General features: G+C 40.7%; 3 protein-coding genes across 4 annotated transcripts; 1 reads left to right on the forward strand and 2 right to left on the reverse strand.

Annotated features, from left to right (window-relative positions):
- On the reverse strand, positions 1-6,322 carry rhcgb (Rh family, C glycoprotein b). Its single transcript, XM_037254855.1, has 11 exons — positions 5,678-6,322; positions 4,077-4,269; positions 3,687-3,837; positions 3,404-3,551; positions 3,164-3,330; positions 2,955-3,092; positions 2,140-2,276; positions 1,928-2,052; positions 1,773-1,846; positions 1,359-1,426; positions 1-844 (listed from the first exon to the last, which is right to left on the reverse strand). Exons 1-11 carry the CDS (start codon positions 5,898-5,900, stop codon positions 811-813), a joined length of 1,458 nt encoding a protein of 485 aa, XP_037110750.1. The 5' UTR covers positions 5,901-6,322; the 3' UTR covers positions 1-810.
- Positions 6,323-7,146: 824 nt separating this feature from the next.
- gdpgp1 (GDP-D-glucose phosphorylase 1) lies at positions 7,147-9,071 on the reverse strand. Its single transcript, XM_037254856.1, has 2 exons — positions 8,976-9,071; positions 7,147-8,856 (listed from the first exon to the last, which is right to left on the reverse strand). Exon 2 carries the CDS (start codon positions 8,778-8,780, stop codon positions 7,716-7,718), a length of 1,065 nt encoding a protein of 354 aa, XP_037110751.1. The 5' UTR covers positions 8,781-8,856; positions 8,976-9,071; the 3' UTR covers positions 7,147-7,715.
- A 1,243-nt stretch (positions 9,072-10,314) lies between these two features.
- Positions 10,315-17,648, forward strand: LOC119124504 (titin-like). 2 transcript variants are annotated; one of them, XM_037254553.1, is made up of 4 exons: positions 10,315-10,509; positions 10,738-10,816; positions 10,974-17,243; positions 17,415-17,648. In XM_037254553.1, the coding sequence occupies exons 1-4, from the start codon at positions 10,486-10,488 to the stop codon at positions 17,447-17,449; spliced, it is 6,408 nt and encodes a 2,135-aa protein (XP_037110448.1). In that variant the 5' UTR covers positions 10,315-10,485; the 3' UTR covers positions 17,450-17,648. The 2 variants fall into 2 exon arrangements, with proteins under 2 accessions (XP_037110448.1, XP_037110449.1); XM_037254554.1 differs by having other exon boundaries at positions 10,983-17,243.
- Positions 17,649-17,784: the final 136 nt, after the last annotated feature.

Consider the following 17,784-nt stretch of genomic DNA (forward strand, 5'->3'; position numbering starts at 1 on the left):
CAAAATCAGTCAAATCTGGAATTTATAAGTTGCAAATATTTTCTTTACATACCATGAACACACAGCAAAAAAGATGATCTTGTCCAGTGACTCATTGAAGTTGACGATTTTTATACATCCAAAAATAACATTTACCTCCCACAAAAAATCTCACTAAACATTAAAAAAAAAAAAAAAAGTCTCACACGCACCAGAAATTCTCTCACTATACCAAATAACAGGCAGGCAGACAGACTGCCAGACACACAAAAAACTCAAAGTCATACATCAAAACATCCATGTGAAAAATGAGAGAAATGTTTTTAGGCCTATACAGTACCTCATACGTTCAACCCAAAATTTAAAACCATGACATCAAGCAAGTGTGGCTGGATTCGACACACAAAGCGAACCACAAGCGAACAATGCAAACAGCGTTCCAGTGATCCATTCTAATTTTACCCGTCATCACACAAAAAACATTTTATCCGGCATTAACATCATTGCAATCTGGAATTCTCAGACAACAACAAATCAACATTAGCTCAGGAAAGATCAGTTATTGTGTCCTGCTTGTTTAAGGGGCCAAATTCATATTGTGAATTCACTTGAGTAAATACTGTCTTGAATTAGACCATGGAAACCATTTAACTAAACAAACCGATCAATTGACCGATTATTTACACGTTAGATTGTTTATCCAACCTAAATTTCTAGAAATATACTCACCGGTTGGACAATACACATTTTTTTGGAATGAACTATTGTATCAGTAAGATTATAAAAAGGGACTAACAGAGAACAGCAAACCACCATCATCAAGACATTGGGTCAGTTCTGCTCCATGGTGAAATTTGACTCAGTTCTAAAAATAAACAAATCAATAAAGGCACATAATTAAAAACACCAATTATACAGTAAAATGTGTCACTTCAAATGTGTCATTGACGAAAATAAAATATTTCATATGTCTCATCGAATGAGGTTATTTACCGTCAACGTTGCATCTCCAAGGTCATCTTGTGCAAGTTGCATGCGCGTGCGTGTGTGCGTGCGCGCGCGTGTCCGTGTTCATTTTTACTAAAACCAGTGCTGCCACCAAGAGGATAATAAATGCAACAATAGCACCTCGCTTAAAATATTGTACTAATGTCAAACTAGTACAATTATATTTTAGTGTGTAATTATTATTTTTGTTTTTGGTGCTCAACGTTTATAATTTGGGTAAAACGTTTTTAAAAAGCTTTTTCAGTGTTAAGAACTTGAAGCTGAACAATATTGCACAATATCCACAATCTGTGTGGTGCAGTTATTGAAAGATTGAATGACTATATGAATATATTAATTTAACCTGAACACCTACAAAATAAAACACTTACATATCTTTGTTGAGCATGTGATTGTTGTACTGTAGGACTGGTGGAATACTCTCCTCCTCATCAGGCACCTGCAAACAATTTCAACATCAGTCAGGGGTAGCAACTCTGTTAACTGTCATTTTTACCGGTCAAGTCGTAAAATAGAAATTAATAATGCATAATCACAGCTGCTTTCTTCATCACATTTTATCATCGATGAAGTTGCACTTTCTGTCATTTGTGCTAGAGCGGAGCTCGTTCCTATTTATTACATTGCAACTTTGTTGTATTCAACTTAACTTAGTGATTTCCCGCTAGTCGTCGCTCCAATGAGGTGAGTGAACAACCGTCGCTGACTCTTGGTTACTATACTATACTAAAATGTGTTGTGACTTGTGAAAGGCACTTATTTATGACATTGGTGGAGTCACTAACCTCCCAGTAGGGTTCATCATCAAAGCAATTGTCATCCGCCGGGTCGCCCCAGATGGGTAATCTTAAAATAGAACCTGTAAAGGGTGCAAAGACGTCATGAAAGTGCACCAAAACTATATAAGGACCTGGAGAGTTTTGCGGTGTATTTAGCTTACCAACCATGATGCCTCCACCCACACCGAAACAAACAGCCACACAGATGCCTGCAGCCTGATGACCACCTTGCCTTGTGGGGGTCATGTGTTCAAAAGCACCCTCAAAGTCAAAGGTGTTAATCAGTCTTTTAAATAAAAAAGAAAAGAAAAGATTCAGGGTGGTCAAAAGTCTGACTTCATCTAAAATCCCATGATGCCGACATGCTTCTCACCCTTCTTTACCATACACCGACTCAGAGGCAGCTGCAGCAGTAATAGCGCCCACAATGCCACCTATGAGCCCTGGCATGGCGTGGAGGTTGTGGATTCCACATGTGTCTTGAATCTTCAGGTGCTTCTCCATAAATGGCTGTGAAAGAAGTGTCACAAAGTGCAGTTCAACAACTATGAAGACACACCTCTACTACAGGTGACAGCATTTTGACCCTAATCAAAAGTGGCTGATGACCCAGTCTGCGCTTTTACCAAGTTCTCATTCTATGCTAAATGGTATCAATTAAAAATAAATCATCTTTAAAAAAATTAGGATTATGTGGACAATTGCATATTTGGGCCTTTTTTTGTTACACTGAACTTTCCCCTAATGAACAACGACAGTGACAAAAGTATTGGTACACCTTTTTAATTAACTGTACGTCTTGTTATCTGAGGGATTCATTGATTTTTTTTTCAGAATTAACTAATCCATCAACCCCTTCATGTCATGTTGCTTTGTACTGGAACAGAAATGGTACTTGTATAGAGTACCGTAATTTTCGGACTATAAGTCGCACCGGAGTATAAGTCGCACCAGCCATAAAATGCCCCAAAAAGTGAAAAAAAACATATATATGTATATAAGTCGCTCCTGAGTATAAGTCGCCCCCCCACCCAAACTATGAAAAAAACCGCGACTTATAGTCCGAAAATTACGGTATACAAAGTATACTTGTATACAAAGTATAGAAGTGTTCTTGAAAAACCAAGGGAACTGAACTTGACCAACATCAAAATGCTCGTTAAGATCAAATCTAAATGTGAACAATACCGTGAGGAAGATATAACCCAATGTGGAAATGACGCCGCAGCAGAACCCAACTATCAGAGACCCGTAGGGCATCAGCATAAATTCTGCTGCAGTTCCCACCGCAACACCACCAGCCAAAGTGGAGTTTTGAATGTGGACCTGTGCAGAAGACAAACAAAAATGTTCGTGAACTAAATTAGATTCTCATCAAGTCCCTCGGGGAGTGTTACCATGTCTAGTTTGCCGTGCTTCTGGAAGAGGCTCGAGAAAGCCACAGTGGTGAGCACTGTTGCAGCCAAAGCCAGGTAAGTGTTGATGGCGGCTCGGTGCTGCCCGTCGCCGTGGTCGGCGATAGCTGAATTGAAACTGGGCCAGAACATCCACAGGAAGAGAGTTCCTACCCATATATATGTATATAATATTAGGAAGAAGTCAGAACAACAACAAAGCATTTGGTGACGCCAGCCAACCTATCATAGCAAAGACATCTGAGTGGTAAACTGAGCCCTGAAGACGACTGCTCTGATCCAGGTTGGGTCGATAGAGCATCCACGAGATGGAAAGGCCATAATAAGCGCCGAATGTGTGGATCACCATGGAGCCTCCCGCATCTCGAGCCTTCAGGTCAACAAGGGTTATTTATTAGTCACCAAACAGGTTTTTTGATCTGTGCATTCCTTTCAGAACTGAGCCTGACTTGGTTTGCTGGTCAGCCGGGGAGAAACAACCACTCAAACGAGTGCTCCTACTCACGTGTATAACAGTGAGGATGATATATTCCTCCACAGCAAACAATGTGATGCCAAACAGGGTCAAGACCATCAGCTGGACTGGACTGACTTTACCAAGCACGGCTCCATAGGCAATCAAGCAGCCCGCCACACAGAAATCTGCATTAATTAAACTTGAAGAGACAAATAGAACATTGAGGAGTCACTAAAGTTGTAAATACTGATCAGCTTTCTTAAAAAAAATCTAAAAAAATATTGCGAAGTTGACTGCTTTTCTTTCTGTGGAAACAGTTGGTGGAATCCATCAAACATTTATTCGGTATCAAAAAACTACTATGAGCATCACTTGTTTTAAATAATTGGATAATCCAGTAATTACAATTAGGTTGAAAAGGAAATCGGTCTATCGTACTTTTCAACGCCAATTTTGATCTTTCCATCAGTGTAATCCAGGGAGTGGAACCAGCCCTGCATTAGGAGCGCCCATTGGAGGCCAAATGCTGCGATGAGGAAGTTGAAACCCACGGCGCCAAAACTGTAGCGCTTGAGAAAAGTCATCAAGAAGCCAAAGCCCACGAAGATCATCACGTGGACATCTTGAAAACCTTGACAAAAAAAGCTGTGTTAGGACATCGGTCACGCACAATTACGACACAATAATGGCACAATAATGGCTCATTATTTAACATTTGTATGACAGGGGGAAAAAAAACTGTCAAAAAAGCCTTTAAAGGGAAAGTTAGTCCCCAAATTTTCCTTGTAATAATATGTATGTTCCGTGTAGCTTGTCAAGTCAAAATACAGTGTTCTGATTAATGTTTCTTTTGTGGAATATGAATTCAACAGGCAAAATCCACTTGTTTTTACCCATGTCAGGGGGCGGACATTATGCAACTTGCAGGAAGTGGCAAAATGGCAGCCCCCTGAGATACATAAAAACAAATGAATTCAGCAGCTTAATTCACATTCCACAAACGCAATATTAATCAGAATGCCGTGTTTAGGCTAATAGGGGGCACATACAACATATTATTGTAAAGAACATTTTAGGGTTGACTTACCCTTTAAGGTTGCAATCGTTTGACCCTGTGACAATGATTTTCAAAAATTATTTTCTAAGGAGGAATACTTGTTTGGAAAGGTGATCAAAGTCAACCAAGGTCCTGGACTGGATTGTGTTGCACTTTATATTAAATGTCTTAAAAGTCAACTTATAAATGTATTTGCTCGCATTTTTTTCCCCTTACAGAATATGAATATATTCTGAAACTTGGTCAATATATATTTTGTTTTTATGAAGACTAAAAAGGTGTGTCTATTTCATAGCTATTTCATAAAAGTATTATTTATACATTAGATTTCCTTTTTATATTTAGTTCGTTTTTTTAATACAAGTATTTTGTGACTGTAGATCAGTGATCATTGTTATCTATTTGAAAGGGGATTTTTTTAACAAGTCCTGCTATTGGCTCTCTGATGGATACCAGCATCACCCGCTGGTGTCCTTTACAAAAACATGACCACAAACCATTTGAGACATCTACTGGCACAATATGTTGTCACTGTGAAACATTAGGAGACATTAGTAACAGCATTGTGTAAAGTGGAATGCAGGTAAAGAAAACGGTCTTTATTTGCCTCAATAATAATAATAATAGAAAACAGCTTCTTGACAATATTACCTATGGTGATTTGTGAACCAACACAACAGGTTGTTATTGATCTCATCATGAAACAAAGAGAGTATAAAACCAGGATCTTATATTTATTTTAGCAAGCCTGGTGATAACGCTAACAAACTAACCTCAAGAGAAATAATCACCTGTTGACGTCAGCAATGTCAACTCATTGCATATAAATCAATTGATTCCAGTCCATTGTAAAAAGTCATTTGAAATTATTCTCTAAAAGTAAAATACAGACACTTCATTCACAAATACTTCAAGAGCAGAGGTTGTATTGAACAATTTGTCATGGAAAAAAAGTGACACTGATTGATATGAATTTACTTACTTGGGTATCTGAAGTAGAAGTCATTCTCAATGTCACTTGATATATTTTCTATTTTCCGGTGCTCTATCCAGTGTGCATCAGACTCCTCATCATAACGAATAAAAACTCCAAACAAGATAATCATAGCTGTTTGCCAAACGATACACACTGCTGGAAGACTAAGACGAACATTTGTATTTTTAGTACGATCACAGAATTCTCTGAAGCTTTGAACGCTGCCCATCCTGTTGAGTTTTCTGGTTTTTTTTTGCCAATTTTGTTTGGAAGTTGATTGATTCAGCTTGGATGTGCTCAGGTGCAGTTCCTAACAAACTGAACGCCAAGCTCATATGAAGGTGAGCGAAGATGAGAGGACACTCCCACAGTAACTCCCTCGACACTTTCTGGAAGGCTGACATGCAGTGCCAGGAGGTAACCGAGTACAAATAGTATTTATGCACTTACAGGAAGTAAATATTTCAGGTATCTGCACTTTGATGGATTGCTGTGTTTATTTTTCAGATGCTTTACTTGTACCCCTGACCTTTGAAAATAGATGTCAGGACTTTTTACTGCTTTGTCATACTAGGCTTGTTAATTCTTTTTACCTAAACTGACGATGAGACAAAATGATGTCAACGCAGAAAGGTGAAGTCACATGCTGTTCATATCTTCATTGATTGAGATATTGGGGACTTATAAGGCAGTTCAATAATTCTCCAAATAGAAAAAAACACAAGGTGTATTTTTCCATTTCTGTTATAAATTTTAAAGTGATAAAAGAACAACAAATAGATTATTTTGATATCAGAGGTCAAGCCAGCTTGTTAGGTCTTAAAAATTGTGTGAATTGCTACATCGTTTTTCCCTCTTTTTCTCAGTACGAGACTGTGAAAGTTTATAAAAAAGGGAAAATATTTTGCTTGCTCACAAGTTTTCTCCCCTGAGTTTTTAAAACAAGTAGCATACATACAGTTATTAGCAAACAATGGTTCCACCTTTGAAATGATTTTTTTTTCTCAAAAATGATGGCATATAAACACTATATGGGGGGATGGTATTGGTTACTCCTCCCACATCACAGTGTGCATGCATGTTTGTGGTGTGTGTGTGTGTGTGTGTGCGATGTAATGGAGATTTCATGGAGGGGTGGGGGGTTGTTCTCATGACCTCAGTAGTCAGACCCTGTCAAGCATGCACTGTAAATAACGTTTCCCACAAGACATGAGAAAGGTGCTTGACAGGTTTGACTCAGTCAACCATTACAGCACCGGGCTCAAGGTGAATACAGGTGACCACAGAACAGTTAAGTTAACACACAGAGTCAAGATTTGATGCAAATCCTGTAATTGACACAGCCAGTTTCACATTTTCACCATTAATTTAATTATGAATTTATCAGAAATTATTCATAACGGGCAGCACACTAGTTGGTGGGTAGTGACGAGTAAACCAAAGTTTAAGTCGTAGTCTTATGATTTTTTTGATCAATTATGTGTTTTGATATTGAGGAAAAACAAGGTCGTCATCATCAGATGAAAACACACCTCGCTGCACTAATCATTTGTGTTGGCATCACTGTCTTGGTGATGTCATTCAAGCACATGATAAAACTCCACTGGGATCATGCTCGACTTCGATTCATATTGGCCTACACGCTGATTGGGAAGATTTGGTCTTAGTATAGTGGAGTCCTTTTTTTCAATATATTGTAGGCTACTTTGGTTCATATCATATATTGGGTTTCTGATCAAAAGATGAATGTAACCCAAAAGGTCAGAATTACATCTTTTATCTTGTGATATTTACTGTACACTACATCAGTATATCTACTTATATCCATCAATCACTCAGTATATGTAAATATTTTTTCCCTTTTACTGAAAAATAAATAACGGCCTCCTTGACTACTAATAATCTCTCTCTGGTTTTTATCATTATTTGGGAAAACTGTTGGCATCTTTGAAAGTGACCGCACACACACTCTTGGCAAAGTTTAAATTTGTCATTTATTAATATTATAAGGACTGAGCAGAACTCAACATGTTTTGTCAAATCATTACAGTGTCATTAAATGATGAGTCAGCTGCTTTTCCAATTGTAGGAAATCTTCATGCGGGAGAAGATAACGCTGAATGATTTCTATAACACGTGACTCAGTGGTGAGCTCATAGGCCTTCTTGTTCTTAAATGGTAGATGTCCAGCAAGCTCGCATAGTGCAACATTGAGAGCGGACTCCTCTTTGGTACCAAAACAAGCTACTCTGGGCCACACGGCAATGCGTACGCCTTTTCTTAATAACTTGTCATCATCGTCTTCGCAGGGTGGGGCTCCTCTGGTCATGAAGAGGTTGTGAGCGACATTGGCCTCCACTAGAAAGTCAGTGACATGACAGATGGCACTGGCGACATCCTTCACTCCCTTGGATTCGGTGTAGAATAGAAAACCTGCAGGAAATCCTCCCAAAGTATAAAATCCTTTGTCGGGAATAAGCGGACGGACAGGAATAGTTTCAATCCTGAGCTTATACTTCAAGTAATATCCATGAAGATGTAAATGATTGACAGATGCAAATGCCCCGAGACTGTTGAAGCCTACACGAAAAGATGGATCAGAGCTGAGCAGGACCGATTCAATACCAACTTCAACGGCAAACCTTGTGAGGATTTGAGGAAAGCAGCGTGCTGGATCTGGAACAAAAAGACAATGTCCAAACTCCAGAGGACTGACATTGACCAACACAATAGTCTTACACGATTGACGGCCAATTTCATGCCCTTCCTCAGATTCCTTAATCATCTCAAATATGATCTCATCTGGATTGACTTTGTTAAAATGAAACAGCTCAGCATTGAAATCTTGCTGAATACTTAGGATCTCTTGAGGCTTTCTTCGCTCTAGTCCTCTCTTGATATTTAACTGGGCAACAAAACCACAGGGGCCAGGCAGGATACGTGTCTGTAAATCGTCCAAACGATAGCGAAGGAGCCCCCTCTCCATCCTGTCCATCCATCCAGCTTGAATGGCAGTGTCAAACCTCGATTTCCATGCCGACGTGTTATTGGTATTGACGGGCACATCTTTTGTAAAGTCTTGATTCCAGTAAACAAACTGGACTGGCATGGCTGTGGAGGTGGGGTGGAGGGTGTTGACGTTTTACATTGCTTGCGTAGATAAACAGGCTGGCGTCATCTTACGTCTAGTCGTATGCCAGGTGTTTGGTTCCAATTCATAGGGTGAAAGGACAATAAATATTTCAGTCAGAATATCAACTACAAAGTAAATCATACGTATGATCACGCAAAACAGGTGACTTACATTTGTGCACGTTTAACTAATGTTAAGCTCCTGTTAGTTCCCGAATAGTTACGTTGGTTCTTCGTCGTTGGTATTCGTATTTCCGGTTTGAATTGCCAAAATAAAAGCTATCCACAGTTTTCCGGCCGTGACTTGAATGTTAATTGTGTTTATTTGTCGTCATCATCACGATAATATGAAGCGAGTAAATGTTTGAATAAGATATAAACAACAGTATTGTACATATATAGGCAAACAAAGCGTGTATCCTATATTATTTTACAACTGTTCAGCCCCTGTCACGTTTCTATTCTTTCTATCGGTTACACTTGCATTTCCTGCTTGAGGTGCCAAAATAAAAGTATTATAACATTAGTAAGAATGCTATAAATTGAATTTCAACTTTAGTGTATTGTTACAGCCCCATGCAATACTCATCTTGTTTATTCACATTGCTAAAATACAGTACAACTTCGGATCTCAACGCTAATTTGTTCTAGAAAGAGTGTTGAGAAGTGAAACCGTTGAGTTCCGAAGCAATTTCCCCCATTAGAAATAACTGAAAATGTAATAATCTGTTCTCAGCCAGCAAGATTTTACCCTTTTTTTTTTTTTTTTTTCAGAGCGAAAATGCATAGGGTTGAATATGCTATATAAATTAAATAAGAAACACACCATTAAAAAAAAAAAAAATTTAAGATCTACATAATGTGACATTGATTTGGCGCTGAATCTATGAACACGAATGAATGGAAGGGGAATCCAATTCCGTAAGAAAAATCCGGTCGCTGCATTTTGTCAGTGTTTTCCTTTCTTTGTTTTTTCCACTGGGACCTGGCCGGTAACCCCAGGTAACCTCCTTAGTAACACTAGCAGTTTTTATCACCTCTCTATTCCTCAAAAAAGAATTAATGGTCAATCTCGGCACTTTGAATCAGTCCATCACACAAACGCCTCTTTTATACTTGTCTATGATCAACATTTTCAGCTCTATCGTCATTCTCGCCATTATCCTCTTCTGCTTTTCTCCTGCGTCTTTCTTGGGATCCATGTTTTTTCTCTGGCACAGTGCAACCTTACAGTGCTCTACAACCCACCAATTGTGATTCCGGGGTTCCACTGTACTGTATGTCTATAAAATAAAGAAGCAAACAAACTAGCAGAATTACGTTTCATTATATCAATGTAGTTAGTGTAGCAGTGTAAATTGTCTGGTTGTGGTTATTTATCTATTTATTTATTTACTCATTTATTTTTTGTCTAGTCACGTCTGCTTACTGTTTTGTAACCCATGGTTTGGACTAACTTTAGAAGCAGCAGCTGGCCACTCAGTCATGTGTCTATTTTAGCGGCTGAGTAACTGCATGCTTTTGGAGATAAAGCAGACGGTGACTGCTGGAAGTTATATGTGTTTGGCTGCTTGGGAGCACTGCTTCATTTCATAGTATCTCAAACAGCATTAAGATAAGTTGGTTTTGTTTGTTAGATTTTTTTTCTTGCCGAGTAAAAGGACAACTACTGTGAAATAAGGATGGAAGCAGGAACAGACAAAGAAGTAAGTCCTTTTTTTAAACTTGTGCAAAAAATATAACAACATTGTATGCATTTTCGCTTGTATATCGTTTAGAGTTTGCATCTTTTCATCTTGGACAATAATGCATCTGTTTATTAAAATACCATGCCATACTTTAACACATTAGCATATTAAAGTTTTTCATGGCACCATGTAAGAATTACGCATCAGTGCTTTAATTTAATTCACTGACATCGATCTATTTTGTAGACAGGAAATGAAAGAAATGATACAGCTCAGCCCCTACATGATAGTAATCCCGAGTCATCCACCTCTGCTATTGTTGAAGGTATGCAAAGCACACATCTAGTCATCATAAAGTTTTCACTGTAAATTTGATTTATGACTGCATTTTGAAAATATAATTACAAACTCAACATTTCTTTAAATCGTTTAAATCGTTGTGGGATAAAGCCTTACATGATGTTTTATTTATTTGCTCTGAGGTTCTACAGGGCAGATGGCTGGGTCTGTTGAAAGGAACACACAAAATCCCAAAGACCAGTCTGCTGTCGATACGGCAAAGGAAACGGCTTTAAAACCAACCCTCCAACTGACTATTACTACGTTTACAGTGAAAAATGGTGATGATTTGAAAGTCGAAATACCAGTGCTGGGTAATCCAGCCCCAAAGATAGAATGGAAAAAAAATGGACAGGCCGTCAAAGAGACATCCAGGCTGGAGATCTCAACGACATCATCGATGACAGTTTTTCATATCAGACACGCTACCAGGGAGCATGTTGGTCAATACTCCATCAAAGCAAGCAACAATGCTGGAAGCTACACAGGAGAAATCACAGTGGTCGTTCTTGAAAAGCCCGACCCCCCCATTGGGCCTGTGAAAATTGATGAAGTTAGTTCCGACTATGTGTCCATTTCCTGGGAGCCACCCGAATACACAGGAGGCTGTCAGCTTGACAACTATGTCGTGGAGAAACGTGACATTACTAACATGGAGTGGCAAACCGTATCAGCAACGACAGTGCGGACAACAATCAAAGTCACCAAACTAAAGACAGGTAGTGAGTATCAATTCAGAGTGTTTGCAGAAAATAGGTATGGAAAGAGTGCTGCCATCACATCTTCAATTGTACTTGCACAGTACCCATTTAGTGTGCCTGCGGCTCCTGGTACACCTTTTATATCCACAGTGTCAAAGTACAGTATGTTAGTTGAATGGGCACCCCCAGGCAGAGATGGAGGTAGTGCTGTCACTGGCTATCATCTGGAGCGAAAGGAGAAAAACAGCATCTTATGGACCAAGCTGAACAAACTTGCCATACCTGACACCCGATTCAAAACGACTGGCCTGGAAGAAGGCATTGAGTATGAATTCAGAGTCTTTGCTGAAAATATTGCTGGACTCAGTCCATCGAGCAAGATATCTGACTGTTATGTCGCAAGAGATCCCTGTGATCCACCTGGTAAACCTGAAGCTGTTGTCATTACAAAAGAGAATATCACACTCCAGTGGGCCAAACCTAGCTATGATGGTGGGAGCTCTATTACAGGCTACGTCGTTGAAAAGAAGGAGCTCCCAGATGGCCGATGGATGAAAGCAAACTTCACAAATGTTATTGAAAATCAGTTCACAGTTACAGATCTGACGGGAGGCCAAAGTTACATGTTCAGGGTCACTGCCAAGAATGGTGCAGGTGTCTGGAGCAAACCTTCTGAATGTGTAACCATCTTTGCTGAAGATGTAATTGAAAGACCTTCTGCGATTATGGACCCCAAGTTCAAGAGTACAGTTATTGCTCAGGCTGGGGAAACACTTATAATTGAAGCGGATTACTTTGGAAAACCCCTTCCCGAAGTAAGGTGGCTGAAGGATGGTGAGGAAATTAACAAAGCTACCCCAAGGACTGATGTAAAAAACACCATCACTCATACAACACTGACTATCAGGGACTGTACACGAGTGGACGGGGGATGCTTCGTCCTGAGTCTCACTAACATTGATGGAACAACATCTATGCCGGTTAATGTAAAGGTGCTGGACAGACCCGGTTCCCCAGAAGGACCTTTAAGGGTGAAAGCTGTCAGTGGTGAAAAGTGTAATCTTCATTGGAACCCCCCTTTAAATGATGGCGGAGCCAGTGTTTCACATTACATTCTTGAAAAAAGGGAGACAAGCCGTGTTACATGGACAGGAGTTGATCCTCATGTTGAAACTGTCAGTTACAAAGCAACCAAGCTGACACCCGGGAGAGAATACATATTCCGTGTTTGCGCCGTGAACAAATTTGGTGTCGGGGAATATCTGGAATCAGAACCTTTCATCGCACAAAATCCTTTCAAAACACCCAGTGCTCCTTCTACCCCTGCTGCCAGTGCTGTGACCGGAGACTCTGTCATGTTGACGTGGGAAAGACCTGAGACTGATGGGGGCTCTGAGATAGATGGCTACATCCTGGAGAAACGTGATAAAGATGGTGTTAGGTGGACAAAATGCAACAAGAGAAGACTGAGTGACTTGCGCTTCAGATGCACAGGACTCACAGAGGGACATTATTATCAGTTTAGAGTATCGGCAGAGAATACTGCTGGTGTTGGTGCACCCAGTGAGCCAAGCGATTATATTAAAGTGTGTGATACATCATACCCTCCTGGTCCCCCTACCAACCTCAAAGTGACAGACCATTCGTGCAGTACTGTCTCTCTATCCTGGTCCAAACCTATCTATGATGGTGGCGCGCCCATTAATGGATTTGTTGTTGAGATGAAAGAAGCAGCAGATGATAAGTGGCTAACATGCACACCAAACACTGAAGATACAAAAGACACCATAAAAGGTCTGAAGCAAAATGCGGAGTACAACTTTCGGGTGCGCGCAACAAATGCCAATGGAGTCGGCGAACCGGTGGAATTACCAGGGTCTGTGGTTGCAGCTGAGAAACTAGAGCACCCCGAAATTGAGTTGGACACAGCTTTGAGAAAGCTAGTTAGTGTTCGAGCCTGTTCAACATTACGTCTCTATGTTGCTATCAGAGGAAGGCCGGAACCTGAAGTCCAATGGTCAAAGGAAGGTGGTGCTCTCAGTGAGAACGCACAAATAGAGGTGACAGGCACCTACACGTTGCTGATGATTGAAAATGTGAACAGAAATGACACAGGGAAATATGTATTGACTGTTACGAACTGCAAGGGCTCTAAGTCAGCATTCGTCAATGTGCGAGTGTTGGATACTCCCAGTGTACCAACAAACCTCCAAGTGAAAGATATTCAGAGAGATTCTGTGCTCATCACCTGGGAGGCTCCTCTCATTGATGGAGGAGCAGTGATTTCACATTATGCCGTGGAAAAGAGAGAGGAGAATAGAAAGGTCTTCACAAGTGTGTGTAGTAACTGCACAAGGAACTCGTATAAAATTGACAACCTCCAAGAGGGATGTTTTTATTACTTCCGTGTCTTGGCTGTAAACGAGTATGGAAGTGGACAATCAGCTGAAACAAAAGAACCTGTTAAGGTTTCTGAAGTGCCTTCTCCTCCTGGGAAAATTACACACAGCGATGTCACCAATGACAGCGTAAAACTCTCATGGGAAAAGCCAGATCATGACGGAGGCAGCAAAATTACATGTTATATTGTCGAAATGCAAGCAAAAGGACATGACAAGTGGAGAACCTGTTCTGAGAGTAAAACACTGGAAACAGTCATTCATGGGCTGACAAAAGAAATGGAGTATTTCTTCAGAGTTAGTGCTGTGAATGAAAAGGGGAAGAGTGAGCCCAAGCTCCTGTTGACACCTGTTACCGTGAAAGACACAAGTGCTCAACCCATTATTAGTTTGCTGTCAAGCACATTTAGTGTGAAGGCAGGGAATGATTTGAAAATTGATGTGCCATTCAAGGGTGTACCACAGCCCACTGTAACATGGAAGAAAGATGGCAACATACTCAAAGAGACCTGCAGGGTCAATGTGTGTACATCAGAGACATCATCTCAAATCATAATCAAAGATGCAACAAAGACAGATGTTGGCCTGTATGAGGTAACCGTCACCAATTCCGCTGGAACGACATCTGCTGAGATCCATGTGAATGTTTTTGAAAAACCTGGACCACCGTGTGATCTCACTGTGGAAGAAGTGAGCGCTGAATTTGTGGCTCTGAAATGGCAGCCCCCTCATTATTGTGGAGGATGTCAAATCTCTAATTATGTTGTTGAGAAGAGAGATACAAACAGCACAATCTGGCAGACTGTGTCAGCCACCGTTGCCAGGACCTCGATAAAAATATCCCGTCTGACACAGGGCAGTGAATATTACTTTCGTGTTGCTGCAGAAAATCGCTACGGGAAGAGCTCCTTTGCTGAGTCTGAACCAGTTATTGCTCAATATCCTTTCAAGGTTCCAAGTCCACCAAGCAATATCTCTGTTGTGAGTGCTTCAAAGTCTCTCATGGTCATTACATGGGACCCAGCGAGCAGTGATGGTGGCAGCCCGATTATTGGCTATCATATTGAACGCAAAGATCAAAGTAGTATTCTGTGGACAAAATTAAACAAAAGTCCAGTGACAGAGAACAGATTCAAAGTTACAAACGTTGAAGAAGGCCTCGTATATGAATTTCGGGTCTATGCTGAGAATATTGTTGGTGTAGGTCCCTGCAGTAATACCTCTGAGCCTGTTGCAGCGAGAGACCAGTGTGACCCCCCACGAAACCTCACAGTTTCCAACATAACAAACTCTTCAGTTTCCCTCTCCTGGGAGAAACCAAACTATGACGGTGGGGCTAAAATTATTACTTTCATTGTAGAGCGGAAAGAGCTTCCGGATACATGTTGGCTAAAATGTAACTTCACCAACTTACTTGATACCTTTTGGGAGGTAACTGGTCTCACAGAGGGTGAACAATATGACTTCAGGGTTCTTGCAAAGAATGCAGCTGAGCTCTTCAGTGCACCATCTGAGGCCACAGGACCCGTGACTGTGCAGCATGATGTGGAGCCACCTAAAATTATCATAGAGGACAAATTTAAACAGGTTTTGGTTGTCAAAGTAGGTGATCTCCTAAGAATAGATGCTGACATCTCAGGTCGCCCAAACCCTACAGTGTTATGGTCAAAGAATAGTAGAACCATTGGCACAAAGGGTAGGGTTGAGATTACAACAACCAAGACGCATACGTGTCTGTTAATCCGGGAGAGTGTTCGAAAAGACTCTGGACAGTACACTCTGAGCCTCCAAAGTACTGCGGGTACCACATCTATTTCGTTTACATGCAAAGTCTTAGACAGGCCTGGTCCTCCAGCTGGACCCCTGCAAGTGTCTGGACTTTCAGCGGAGAAACTGACTTTATCATGGGGACCCCCTCACGAGACAGGCGGTGCAGAGATCATGCATTATATCGTTGAGAAGTGTGAAACCAGTCGTGTGGCCTGGACTCTTACCTATGGTGACTTGATGGCAACTACTTGCAAAATAACTAAGCTGCTTAAAGGGAATGAATACCTCTTTAGGGTGAGGGCAGTAAACAAGTATGGCGAAGGGGAGACTTTGGAAAGTGATCCCATCAGGGCAGTCGACCCCTTCAACATCCCATCTGCTCCAACGGATGTGGAGGTCACAAGTGCAACGAGTGACGCTATGACTATCTGCTGGAAGAGGCCAGTATCTGATGGAGGGAGCCGAATCAGCGGGTACATCATTGAGAAGCGGGACAAGCAAGGCATTCGTTGGCTGCGTGTTAATAAGAAGCCTGTCTACGACCTACGAGTCAAAGCCACCGGCTTACATGAAGGATGTGAATATGAATTCCGGGTTTTTGCAGAGAATGCTGCAGGGATAAGCGAACCCAGTCTACCATGTCCTCTCACCATGGCAGAAGATCCACAGTTTCTGCCTTCCCCTCCCGGAAAACCCACACTTCTCGATTCTTCCAAGTCCTCAATCACTCTGTCATGGAACAAGCCGCTGTTTGATGGAGGAGCACCAATTACAGGCTACAAAGTTGAATTCAGAAAATGCGCAGAAGAAGACTGGTCCGTTGGGACACAAAACACAGATAAAACTGAGTTTAAAGTAACTGGGCTCACTTCAGGGACAGAATATGTTTTTGTTGTTAGATCAATAAATAAGGTAGGCATCAGTGAAGCCAGTCGTGAAACGGATCCTTATGCGACTGTGGATAGAGTGGAAGAACCTAGGTTTGATATTAGCACTGACATGAAGAAGACCCTCCATGTCAAAGAAGGAAGTGACTTCACCTTCACCGTGCCTTTCAGGGGCAAACCTATTCCCAGTGTGACTTGGGAAAAAGCAGATGTGGATTTAAGAATCAGAGGACTGATCAACACCACCGACTCCGTCACCTCCATCACTGTGGAAAAAGTAACCCGCGATGATACAGGCAAATACATAGTCAAATTGCAAAACGATGCCGGGAATGCCTCTTTGACTCTAAGTGTGAAGGTTCTGGATTCCCCTGGTCCACCAACACATTTAGCTGTTAAAGATGTTACCAAGAACTCTGCCACAGTTACTTGGGACATTCCTGAGAATGAGGGAGGAGCCTCCGTTAAGAACTATCTTGTTGACATCCTGGACATCAGCAGAAAAGGATGGACAAGACTCACAAACAGATGCCACAGGTTGTCCTACAAGGTGACTGACCTGGAGGAAAGGGGGATCTACTACTTTAGAGTCACCGCTGAAAATGAATTTGGAATCGGTGTTCCGGCTGAGACGAGGGAAGGAACAACAATGACAGGTAGAGTCTGAAAAAAAAAACATTAATAATGTTGAGTTACCATCTAAATAAGTTGTTCAGTCAAATAAATCTAAGAGAAAGAATTATTACATGCTGTTTTAATTATGTTAGCACTTTGTTCCACTGTATTCCATTGTGTGATTGATTCTCTTTTTATGTATTTCATTTTAGATTCAACAAACTGGGAAACAAACCCGGGTGCTTAGTTTGTGTTTCCTCCAGAGTTGAGCTGAACACTTCGGCATGTTGAGAAGATTGCTGAGCTATCCAAACTTTGTTCAATTACAAAAAGTATCAGTTCTTTGAATTCACGCATATTGTGCTGTAAGTCAAACTAATATGTTTTTATAGCATTCTTGTCCAAGTTTAATGAAATAAAATAAAAGATGACATAACCAGTTTGGATTTGAAATTGTAAAACATTAGTAATTTATCTGTTTTAAACATCCAGCCATCCATCTACAAACCCCAATTCCCGTAAAGTCGCAACCTTGTGTATAATGTAAATAAAAACAGAATACAATGATTTGCAATTTTTTTT

The sequence above is a fragment of the Syngnathus acus genome, chromosome 6 (genome assembly GCF_901709675.1).
Source record: "Syngnathus acus chromosome 6, fSynAcu1.2, whole genome shotgun sequence".
NCBI classification, from domain to species: domain Eukaryota; kingdom Metazoa; phylum Chordata; class Actinopteri; order Syngnathiformes; family Syngnathidae; genus Syngnathus; species Syngnathus acus.

What these genes read in the sequence shown, in the direction of transcription:
- gdpgp1 (XM_037254856.1), bottom strand. Translation starts at nt 8,780, where the DNA reads ATGCCAGTCCAGTTTGTTTACTGGAATCAAGACTTTACAAAAGATGTG.
- rhcgb (XM_037254855.1), bottom strand. Translation starts at nt 5,900, where the DNA reads ATGGGCAGCGTTCAAAGCTTCAGAGAATTCTGTGATCGTACTAAAAAT. An exon ending in ATCAAAATTGGCGTTGAAAA is followed by an intron (nt 3,838 to 4,076) that starts GTACGATAGACC and finishes TGTCTCTTCAAG; the next exon opens with TTTAATTAATGCAGATTTCT. An exon ending in ATGATGAACCCTACTGGGAG is followed by an intron (nt 1,427 to 1,772) that starts GTTAGTGACTCC and finishes AATTGTTTGCAG; the next exon opens with GTGCCTGATGAGGAGGAGAG.
- LOC119124504 (XM_037254553.1), top strand. Translation starts at nt 10,486, where the DNA reads ATGGAAGCAGGAACAGACAAAGAA. An exon ending in AAGCAGGAACAGACAAAGAA is followed by an intron (nt 10,510 to 10,737) that starts GTAAGTCCTTTT and finishes TCTATTTTGTAG; the next exon opens with ACAGGAAATGAAAGAAATGA. An exon ending in CACCTCTGCTATTGTTGAAG is followed by an intron (nt 10,817 to 10,973) that starts GTATGCAAAGCA and finishes ATTTGCTCTGAG; the next exon opens with GTTCTACAGGGCAGATGGCT.